This window comes from Malaya genurostris, chromosome 1 (assembly GCF_030247185.1).
Source record: "Malaya genurostris strain Urasoe2022 chromosome 1, Malgen_1.1, whole genome shotgun sequence".
In the NCBI taxonomy this organism is placed as follows: Eukaryota; Metazoa; Arthropoda; class Insecta; order Diptera; family Culicidae; genus Malaya; species Malaya genurostris.
This window is the reverse complement of record NC_080570.1, coordinates 94424947-94437538: the sequence shown is the minus strand read 5'-3', so window position 1 is coordinate 94437538 and position 12592 is coordinate 94424947. Positions and strand designations below refer to the sequence as shown.

Genomic DNA, 12592 nt, shown 5'->3' with positions numbered 1-12592 from the left:
TGAGTGACCAATGGGAATCAACTTTGTCCACCAAATTGTATAATACCCATAGATTACCAAAGTAATTTGATGTACACGTTTTCTGCTTCTTGAAGAAACATTCCATATCCGACCACTCGCGTTAACCCGAAAGCAGCACCCGATTTCGGATAACGCTATGGGTTATAACGACCTTTCACTGATACTGACACCGCTTCAGCTATCTCCTAGTATTTGATGCTAATAGTTATGTCACTTTCACACGAGTCAGGGCCATTTCACCGAAAGTCGTTTCACCGAAAGTCATTTCACCGAATGGGTCATTTCTTCGAATGACATTTTGCCGAATGCCATTTCGCCAAAAATTATTTCGTCGAAAGGGCAATTTCGCCAAATGCTTCAATTGTTTTAATACCGTAATTGGAATTAAATCAAAATAAAGACGAATGGAAGACGCCCCTTTTGTTGACCTACAATTGTGCTTCGGAAATATATCATATTTACAGTAATGGATAAAATTCCCCGCGTTTAATCCAGAATGACTATTCTCTTGAATTCCTAAGAAAACTTGTTGACTTTGTTTACTACTAAGCATCAAAGCACCGGGTTGGCGATTCAAGGCATAGGGCACTGGTCTCACAAGCCAGGTGTATGTTCGAATCTGGAAGGATTTATTATCTGGAAGGATTCTTAATGTCAGTAGGATCGTAGCCGAAAGCCATTTCGCCGAAAGTCGTTTCGCCGAATGCCATTTCGCCGAAAGTCGTTTCGCCGAAAGTCGTTTCGCCGAATAGGTCATTTCGCCGAAAGTCGTTTCGCCGAATAGGTCATTTCGCCGAAAGTCGTTTCGCCGAATAGGTCATTTCGCCGAAAGTCATTTCGCCGAAGGGGTCATTTCGACGAAAGGGTCATCTCGCCGAAAGGGTCATTTCACCGTAAGGGTCATATCTCCTGCATGTTATGTCTCCTGTATAACTGATGTGGCGCAGCCACATAACCGAAGCCAAGATGGCTCGGCGGCACAAAGCCGCCGAGCCGACGCCAGCTGAGTCGGCCGCCGACCCGCCGTCGGAAGCGGCGGCCTCTTGCATACAAACCTGTAACCGCCTCGTTTGCCCGGTTTACTCAAAGCTAGGTTTTTTTGCTTTAGTTAGCAGCGCATGAACCAAAACGATGTGGCGTAGCCGCATTAGTATTTTTTCATTTTCACTTAATAAACGGAAAATACCATCTACATTTGCCTAGTAGATACACCTATGCAATTGCTTTGATGCTTACTAGCTAATAGTCAACAAGTTTTCTTGGGAACTACTTTCTGAGGTTCATGAATCAATCTTTATTCAAGAGTACAACAATCAATCATTATTCAAGAAGTACAATGGTAGGTTAACAAAACGGGCATTAACGCTACCATCTTTCGTTTGTCTTTAATTTAAATCAATTCCAATTACGATTTCAGGACGATTTCTGGATTCGGCGAAATGTCATTCGGCGAAATAACCCTTTCGGCGAAATGACTTTCGGCGAAACGGCTTTCGGCGAAATGTCTTTCAGCGAAATGACCCTGATCCGGATCGTAGTACTAGCCATCCAAGGAACGAATCGGGTGCGAAGTCTGTTGAAACAAATAGGCCGAATTCCACAAAAGGATGGGCTCTGCTTTTACCTAGCAGGTAAATCTTTTCGGCATTTTCCGTTATCTGAGTGCAAATGAAAAAATATCTAATACGACTTCGTCGGGTGCCTTCTGATTATCACCGATGGGACCGGCACTGGCTGAGCACCACATCGAAAGTTTCAAGGATGTTCGAAAATGATTCGATGAATAGGTGTCAATGGAAGATTATTCAGTTTTGTTGAAACCATGTTCGTCATTTATATCTGTTATGTCATTATTTAAACGAATAAATGAAATAAGCTTTTAGAAAGACTCTCAGATCTATTGAACGAATATGACGAAATAAGCTGTCAGAAAGTTTTTATACTACCAAGAACAACATAAGCAATCCCATGAACAGGGTATTCAGTTTTTTTTTCAACAACATGTATTCATTTACCGTATGTCCTTATGTTATTTATTAATTACAGTGTTCAGATGCTGTAAAACTGATAAGACAGTCATGTAGAAACTCGAAATTATTCGAAGTTACTCTGGTATATTACCATCCTATCCTGAAAAGAACGTTATGTTTTGAATTCTTTCTGTGAACAAACATTGAACTGACCCTGTGGACGGGGTACGTGAGACGCCTGGTTGTGCAATAAGCGGTGGAGAGGTACCTGGACGGAATTGGAATGATTTTGAATCTCGAAAATTAAATTGAAAAACTTTTCTAATGTTTCTTTTCTTCCGCAAATGCATTGGTGTTCTATACAGCATACAACACATGTAAACCCATCCGAAGGCTAGTCCGTCACAAGTGAACAGCAGCTGGGTACAACTACACGTGTACTAGAAGGGTGCTTTCTACCATCGGAAGGAGATCGGGTGGGTTCCTTCCGTATAGCTGTCATGTACTTGTACACAAAACAGTCTCAACACTATTCACCGCGAGTGAGAGAGCAAATGAAGATGAGCAAGAGAAACACATACGAAAATTCATTTTATATAAGCGCATGCTTATTTTTCGCGATCTTATCCCGATTCTGAGAGGAGAGCCACTACTTCGGTCACCGTCGTTTTTGGCAAGGCTACAAGCGCCGAACCTAGTCCGTACGTTGTTTAACCGAATTGAAACATACATTTTCACAGCGTGTGTATGAGGATTTGGGAAAAGGGATAAAACCGGCGACAGAAATCTATTCCGAAAGCAATAACTCAAAAAAGCTTCTCTTTCATCCAGGGAGGTTTTCGTAATTGAAATTTGTATTACCCCTCTCCTTTCAGATTCGAATCATCCACACATTTTTTGCGAGAAGCTTTGTTATCGAGTCAAAACAAGTCCATACAGGTGTCATCTACTGATTTCAGTCACTATAATTCGTGTACTAGTCATTCAAATGTATCCTATATGTGTATTAGATTCTGGACTAACATTTTTAGTGAAAATTTCACATTTTAATCAACTTGAGGCCGTTGCTTTGAACTTAACGCCCCCTCAGCTGAAACCGTTTCCACACGAATGTATGTGTATTTATGTATGAGTGCAAGACTATTTCACCGTCTTCCTCCTTCCACGTCACTTTGTCCGCTTGAGATACTCTGTGAATATAGACGATGCTATCATTTCATTTTATCTACCAATTTGTGATCGTTAGATTTTATGTCTGACAAGGGTACTATTTTTCAGAAAATGATTTCTCTTGATAATGGGTTGCGACTACGCGAAATGGAGGCTCTTGGTGGAATTACCGAATATTTGAATGTGAGATTTATGCGTGATCACTTTTTGCGCTCTTCTAGCACAGAGTTTTCGTTGTTCAATCCAATAAAATTTCGTTTATATTTCATATCCGTCATTTATCGATCTTATTTGTTAGAATAGTTAGAATAGACTTTTATTCTTACAAGGTAAAAGTAAACAAAACATATAAGACGCAAAACCGTTGGTTTTACTCAATTAGTATCATGACTCTATAAGGAATTTTGCAATGTGCGCATTGCTTACTTTTTGCTTGGCTTGTCAGATGGTATTGGCTTGGGGCTTACAAATGTGTTCACAATAAATGCTCCGAATCTGATTTGTGAGCTCCTTCATTATAGTGACGTTCCAATGTCATTATACTTAATATACCAGATTTTGAGATGTCAGTGCTTTTTAATTAGATCAACTAGCGAATATGTGACTAAAGAGCAGTCCTACCAATGAGATTTCAACTGACGAATTCCGGCTGTATTTGGACAGGATGATGTCGGGAGAAAATTGGCAAAAACCATAGTTCTTTTTATGAATCTATCAGCAGTTTAGCGGCATGAGAAAACGCGTGTCACCGTTGTCACGTTGTTGATGTACAATAAAACTCTGTAAAAGCTTCCAATCCATTATGGCCGTTTTTGCCTTTCTCATATAGTAAGACTATACAATCACTGTAAAAACCGACTTTTGAACCGAAGCCCGTAGGGCCAAATGTCATATACCATTCATCTCAAAGTAAATATTGAGCAAATATTTTTTTTCACTCACTTTTCTCGGAGATTTATACAAACTTAGATTCAAATGAATGGTTTTATGGTCTCATACAAAGTTCCTTAATTTCATTTTGATCCGATTCCGGTTCCGGAATTACATGATAATATGCACCAAAAAGGTGGAAATAATTTCACTCACTTTTCTCGGAGATGGCTGAACCGATTTTTACAAACTTACATTCAAATGAAAGGTCATATGGTCCCATACAAATTTCCTGAATTTCATTTACTGGCATCACTATGTACACGACTCTTGCTATAACAAGGACTCTAGATGGAAAGTTCTCAAAATTAGGTAGTTTTCCGGCTCCGTGTACACAAACACTGAAAGAAGTCCTCTCATCAGCGGACTTTACACGATCATTAAAAGTGTCATTACTAAAAAATAATATCATTTTAATGAACACAGTGTATGGTGCAGTAATGATGAGTTTTCTATGCAAATTTTAAATATCATTACTTACTCATTATTAAAAATGACAAAAATAATTCTCGTGTAAGGGCCGCTATCAAGTGATATTTTCTCTTTGTTTACTTCTGCTTTCGATTATTACAATACTAACGGCAATTCTTCCCATCTGTTAACATAGCACAATGCTTAAACCAGAGGTGGAAATAAGCCCATTTTGCGCACGAAAATATGAATTAAGATTTCCGATTGTGAATCATAAAACCGAACACCGTGAATTGAAAAATTGGGTAACAAAACTTAAATCGTTACTCTTTTTATTGCGCTGAGAGAAATTTGCTTTCATTCTCAGAAGCCAACCATGTGAAGGCGAAGAGCTTTAGCTGCTCTTACAAAAACTCGTTCGCGCATTTATGTACCGCGGCAGAAATGAATGTACAACTAATCTTTTTAAGATCAGTTGATCAGTGATCTTTGAAACACAGCGATCAAAATCAATACTGATCTTCCGTCACACAAAATCGGTAGCGATTTTGAGCTACTATTATCACCGATTTCTGTAAGATCAAATGGACGATTCGATCAGCTGTATAATATTACCCTATTTAGCTTGAATATTATACACAGAGGTAACAGGAGCGCAGTAGTAGGCGCATTGGTTAAATTGGCGTAGCAAAATCCTGCGCTCCTGTTACTTCTGTGTATAATAGTCAAGCTAAATAGGCCAATATTAACCAGCTGCGTAGCACGCTTTGTGATTGAACATGTTTTTTTCTTATCATTATAATTATTGTTCATCGCAGCATGTATGTTAATATTAGTAGCTGTACTCCACCACGACGGTATTACTGAATAAATTTCAAATAAATTGAGAGGTAGTCAATTTTGATGTTTACGTCACTTATACCATTATATCACCGGAACCGTAAGTGATAGTCATTTAAACTTCAAACCTGGGTTATGAACAGAGAGTAGCATTAAAACGAGCCTAAATTTGTTGAAATGTTGATTCCGAATCAGACAGTGATACTGATTATGATGAAGACATTTTTAAATTCTTAGTAAAACCAAAACCTGTCTGATTCGAAATCAACATTTCAACAAATTTAGGCTCGTCTTAATCCTATCAAACATGATTCGTTTCAAAATTCATTATAATATTTACAATACATATGTGATATGATAAGATAATACTGACTATTTTTATTTACTGTGAATCAAAAATTTTTCATATTTCCACCCCTGGCTTAAACCATCTTTCGACTATTACTGAAGAAAATATTGAAAAATGAAAAAATGTTCCGGAATAATTTAAAGTAAGGGTAAACAACTACTGATAAGATCTTTCCTAATGTTCATCAAGAATTTTGTGGTAAAATCCAATAAGTCACATTCTAACTAGATTTTAATGATTAGTAATAAAAATGAATTATCCTTCAATTTATTCAAAACCTTATAAGATTCTATTACTGGAAAGCTTGTAGTACACCATTATAAAGTCAACGACTCCACCGAAATAACTTTTGGTAACATAATTATGGAAAGTTAATTGTATATTTGTTTCGAGATAGATCGAAAGTAATTTTCTGAACCTTTAATTCAGTGGTATGCGGCACCTAACGTTATGTATTAGCCAGGAATATTTGGTTTAATGAATAAAAAAAGAGCTAGGAATATTTTACTTGTAAGGCTGCATGCAAAAAAAGGAATTACTTACTCATAAGGCTCTATTTAGTAGTGGAGAAGATGTGCTATAAAAGCGAGTATTCAATAAATATCAAACGTAGAAAGTTATACTAAATTCAAGATGACTTCACTCCTTAATAACAGTGGATGGTTCTTTCATTTGAAATGCATGTTTTTTTTCTTTTTTTTTGCACATATTACTTTTTTAAAAACCGCGTAACTTAGGAAATTTGCCTATAAAAAACGCGTAACTTCAAAAATTCGTGTAAACTTCGGGAATCCGCGTAAAAAAACCTCAAAAGTAAAGAAAAAAAATTTTTTTGATGCCAAATATCTCAGAAATGCATGAAATGTCCAGATCTGGTGTAGTACTAAAAATTTTTTGTGTAAAAATCGAATTTAAGACCGAGTAACTTTGGAAATTCGCGTAGAAAAAAACCGCACAATGGAAGAAATTTTTGTTTTATGTCAAATGTCTCAGAAATGCATGAAACGTTCAGATCTGGTGTAATCTGAAGTCGCGTAGCTTCGGAAATCGGCGTAACTTCGAAAATCCGCGTTTAAAAGGCGTGTAAAAAGGAGCCGCATAAAAATAAACCGCGTATAAGAAGCCGAATTCATCACGACTTAAAAGTTCGTTTTCACAGTGATTACATTGACTTTCTAAGAAAGACTCAAACAAAACAGTTCTTCATACAATACCGAGAACGTAGAAAAAGTTTGGGAAACACTGGACCAGATGATAGCAAAACAATCAACATGACACTTTTTTCTATTCAACTAAACAAACCCATTCGAACATTCTCGACCAACTTAAGCTAATAATTTTAGCAGAAAACGAAAAAAATTCTGTTACAACTATAGGAGCTACTCTACTCTGTTAAGTATCCCATATTACACATTCAATATTAAACATAAGCTTCATTATACGAGGAATATTAATTCATATTGAAGACTAACACAACAATCGCTTATTTAAACGAAACCAGCTTGTACGTATGAACAATATGTAGATTGTCTCTTTCACAAAGTTCGGTTTTACCACCCCTAATCCTACGCGAATCCATTTGACGAATGTCAGCATTTTGGTCTGATGTTTAGCTTCTTAGTTGGAAATCTACATACAATACGATTTTTCTTCCATCACCCGTCCTTCAGTGCAAAGTTGGTTCCATCACATTGGTGACTGGTCGGCGAGAGAAGCAATTTGTGTGCTTTCTAAATGAAAAATTCCATAATTGATGAGAACCTAAAGATGAAGAATGAATGAAGGCGTGTTGCGCTGGCAACAGAATTCGTTTTTTTTTCGTTTGCCTAATATGATGTATGTCGGCAAATGCTAATCAATACCTCGGGATGTTGTTAACACTTTATTTAGAACAGATAGATAAATTAAAGTGCTTCTGGTGTTCTGAGATGAAATAATGAAATACGTAGGATCAATTATGATCCCAACAGAATTGCCAAAATCAATACAATGGTAAATAAAAACCATGTTGCATAGTGCAACGTTTAGGCCAACCAGAAAGAATTCTTAGTGTAAGTAAGATCGCTTCCATTGAATTGTCCTGTAGATTTACGAGTCGGCTGCAAACTCTGTTGATTCTAAAGCACAGAAAACAAACATCCAAGTTAGCTGTGTAAAATATACAAGCGAACGCTTATTTAAAGTCATGCAGCTTACGGTTTTGCTCTCTTGTACGCAAGCTCCAACACTTGCTGAGTCGGCCTCTGTAGGTGAACACTTTTCAAAACGGCAGGTCAATGTCTTATACCATAAATTAAGTAAACATAGATTTCTCACTGTACGGTGACACTAACAGCACCTCTAGTGAGAAACGGGTGCACTTTTTTCCATTAGCTACTGTGGTTGTGTTAAATGCGCAGGCAACTTTATGCATGCATTTTAGGAGCATTTACGCACCCATTCTGCACCAGACGGCGCTTTTGGTGTCACGGGTTTCTCAACTACAGTACTATTACACTAGGTTTATTTTATTTAAGCTTATACACACTAAAACGTAACATGGATGTCTTTTCTCTGTGTAATATTTGTATTCCGCATCAATCGAATGGCCAAATCCCACCGCTAGTTCTGTTGCTAGCAAACAGTCACTTGTTTGAACAACAGTTTTAAAAATTATATTAGACCTCATACTCATCATTGCTCCTAAAATTCTGGGAAGAAAACGAACAGTAAGCACATTCATCATAATAAGTCATACATTTCTTCTTTTCTTCAAACGCTGGTTGAATCCATTACTCCTGCACATCAATACGTCTGAATGAATAACAATTTCAGATATCGAAACAATGCTGAATGGAGTAAATAGCTTTATTTTTTTATTCCCTTCCAATGAATTGATGTCACAACTTAACAACTAGATATCGAGTTTCCTATCTAAAAACCTGTATTAACCAATCGAAAGGGAGTAACGACACCTTTTCTAATGCATTCGTACAACTATTATCATTTAATTAATCACGTGTAACCAGGCGCGTACCCAGAAAAAAATTTCGGGGGGTGTTTCAGAACATGTTGATCGATTTCCATACAAATGGAACTTTTTATATGATTATTTGAAATTTTTTTTATTGTGGAGTCGTTTGTTGAAAATTATTCATTTTATTTTTTACTTATTTGAAAAAAAGAGTTTACATAATATCATACTTTTTTGAGTTTCGGAGGGGGTTTGAACCCCTAAAACACCCCCCTGTATACGAGCCTGCGTGTAACTATTAATAAATTTCATAAAGCAAAGGCATTTGCGAAAATGGACGTTGACAATTCGGGATTTCTATTTTTTTGAAGAAATATCGGGCGTTTTGTATGTTAATGTGTTCAGTCAACCACCTCGATATTGTCGCCGATTATCAATTTTCGGACGGGAGCTTCGGCTTTTGTTTGATGTATGTTTCTATCATCATCTCAAAGTTACTGTCACGATATATACATCGTCAGTGATACCAAATAGCTGTAGCATCTTCGGACGAAAGTACCGGTAGTGTCGATTCTCGCTCTTCGAATCACAGCTTCCTACGTAATATCAAACAAGAGACATGAGAGTGCATCATCTTGCCGTAGTCCTCTCCGAGACCCGAAGGAACTCGAGAACGTCCCAGATCCTCGGACTTAACATATCATTCTATTCATCTTTACTTTCACCAATCGAGTCAGTTTATCCGGAAAACCGTATTCGTGCATAATCTGCTATAGCTGTTCTTGATCGAATGAACTTTGAATGATTCGCGATCACGATCTTCCTGTTAACGCTTTTTCTTCCATAAACCGAGTTCTGTTCGTTTCGCGCTGGTCAATATCATTTCTCGTACGCTCTTGTGTGGTGTTGCAACATCCCCGCCCTTGTTGCATGCTTCGACCCATCGCTGGTGGCCGTCAAACCAGTCATTTTCTCGATTCGATGCCTTCGTACCTAATGAGGTTTCATTCCACGGAAAGCAGACAAGCTCACGCATCGTTGCCCATTGTCGTTTGAGGCTGTATGCAGGCCGATCACACGTCTGTACATTGCTTTCAGACCTACTTGAGCGTTCATGGCGAGTTACACATCTCACCGTAGGCAGCTGTCGTAGGTTCGTTCCAGCTGAACGTAGAATGCATTCTTCTCTTCATCGGATTTAGTCTCGTTGAGTTTTATAACAACTCAACGTAAGACAAACTGAAAAACGACTAATAATGAAATAGCAAATATCAAAGCTCGCGATGAGCGTATTGCGGAGGCAGGATTCGAACCCAAATCCAATCCTGAGAAAACGTTCGGCCAGTTAAATTAAAGTTAAATTTAAGAAACACATCTCAGAAGGCACCTCGATATTAAAGACTGTCTCAGTATGGACGCAACCAAAAACCGCTGCCATTTCGCAATGGTTCAGAATCTGTCAATTTTTATAAATGCGTCCTGTTGTTTACACTCTTCTCTAACCACTTGTGCAGTTGTTTATTCGTTTTCATTAGTTTGTTTCGAAATGCGCGGACTTTCAGCAGAACAACGTTGAAAAATTGTGTACTAATGGTGCACAGAACGCGAACTGTTACTGAAGAAAAATAGCAAAAATGGAAGGAGTAAGTGAAAAAGCCGTGCGAAATGCAATCAGGAAGTTCGGTGGGGATAACACCTTTGATGATAAACCGAAAACGGGTCGAGAAAAAGATCCTGTTACCCTCAGTTGGATAAACGTATACTGAAGGCGTTCGAGCAAAAGAAGGAGGTTTCAGTTCGGGATGTGGCCAAAAAAGTGGGCACTTCGAAGTCAAATGTTCTTCGTGCTAAAGAATGTTTGAATCTTCGAACCTATGAGAAGCAGAAACAACCAAAACGTTGTCCGAAACAAGAAGCATCGATCAGGCCGAGGGTTCGAAAGCTGTACAATACGATTCTTGCTGGAAATTTGAACTGCATAATCATGGACTACGAAGCCTACGTGAAACTCGATTACAAATCCTTGCCGGAACCACAATATTATACGGTGCGAGAAGGGCAAGTGTTCAACCAGTCCGAGACATCGATTGAAGTCGAAAAATTTGGTAAGAAAGCTATGGTCTGGCAAGCAATTTGTAACTGCGGAAAGATTTCGAAACCCTTCATCACCACTGCTTCAATGCACAGCGAAATATACATCAAGGAATGTTTACAAAAACGACTTCTACCCATTATTCGAAGCCACAAGGATCCTGTTGTCTTCTGGATGATCTTGCTTCTTGCCACTACTCGAAATCAACGGTAGAATGGTATACTACCAAAAATGTCACTTTCGTCCCAAAAGACATGAATCCACCAAATTGCCCACAACTTCGACCAATTGATGAATTTTGGGCATTAACGAAAGCACATTTTAGGAAACATGTCTCGGCAGCCGAAACCATTCAACAGTTCGAAAAAGAAGTGTCAAAACTTGTCGCCAAAAAGTCTGTACGAAATTTAATGAGGAACGTTCGTAAGAAGGTGCGCCAGCTAGTCTACAATAGCTAAGTAGCCAATGTTGAGAATAATATTCTGTTGTTATAGTCTAATATTATCAGTATATCGAATAAAAATTGAATGTCTAACATTTGTGAATTATGTACAGCGAAATCAAAGTGCGTCCATAATTTCTGGGACAGTCTTAACAGAGCTCGAGCTTTGCAAAGTCTAGTTTTCAGTCTCACCCCTTTGCTCATGTACTACAAGCAAGTGCTTACAGCCCATCCTCAAACTCCAATCATATTTCTCTTCTATCAATACCTGATTTCTATGCTTATTATTAACAAAAAACCAAATAACAAATTTGTATTTAAAATATTTCTCTGCTTCCATTACAGGTGTACAAGAAGAAAACTGAGGCTGCCAAAAAGGAATATCTTAAAGCTTTGGCAGCATATCGAGCGAGCTTAGTTTCTAAGGTAAAAATACTGTTATAGTTATTATTAAATAGTTATTATTTATTAATGTTCGAATTATAATTTTTACCTAAGTTTATAATGTACAAGTATTTGAAAATTATTATAATTCCTGTACTGATTTAAATAGTGAAGAAGAAAATCTGGGTTAACGTAATTTTCCCTTCAATGTTATATTAATTTCCTAATATATATTTACATATCAGTATTGTCCAGTGCACGTTTGTTGGAGTGGCTTTCATCAGTGGTGATGTGGCTAATGTTAATAGCGGCCCTTACACGAGTCATTAAAAATGTCATTACTAAAAAATAATATCATTTTAATGAACGTGTAATGGTGCAGTAATGACGAAATTTCTATCAAATTTGAAATACATCATTACTTAGTCATCATTAAAAATGACAAAAATAATGCTCGTGTAAGGGCCCGCTAATGTATCTCGCTGATACCTAGTGAATTCTGTCGAGCCGCATTGGGTTATTAAGAATATCACAAAACTGTGTATAAACCTGTATATACCTCCAACACTTAATGCAACTATTTTTTACTTGGTTCGTAGATTTCAATCTTATGAAATTCCAAATGCTTTTTCTTTGGTGTAAGTTTATGAGATTCTTACATGTTTTTTCCTCAATGTAATATTGGATCCGCACAGACTTTCTTGCCAGGCGGCTCCCAGCGGCCAAAATATAGGTGGCAGTCGTTCTAGTGTCTCCGCTGCATCTCCGCTGCTAGACATACACCCCAAATGTGACAACCGTGTCCACCAGAATTTTCCCCAATCGAGTCTCCTTCTATTATTCCCTATTGTTTCGTTAATATTTTAGTTTATATTTGGCAAATTGATTACGGTTTGAAAAATAATGTATGTATCCCATAAACACTTCATTTATTTAGTATTGGGAATCTGCCGAAAACTAACATATTTATTGACATCAAACACACCTGTGTCTTACAACTCATATGATACGCCTTCTCACCAACTTGCAT

At 37.5% G+C, this 12592-nt stretch overlaps 1 protein-coding gene across 6 annotated transcripts in view; it reads left to right on the top strand.

The window, feature by feature from the left end:
* Positions 1 to 12592, top strand: part of LOC131425118 (TOX high mobility group box family member 3-like) — a 176622-nt gene that overhangs the window by 140341 nt on the left and 23689 nt on the right. For all 6 annotated transcript variants that reach the window (XM_058586723.1, XM_058586722.1, XM_058586721.1 and 3 more), the window contains one exon: positions 11524 to 11604. In XM_058586723.1, the coding sequence (XP_058442706.1) occupies positions 11524 to 11604 (81 nt within the window). The remainder of the gene's footprint in view (positions 1 to 11523; positions 11605 to 12592) is intronic.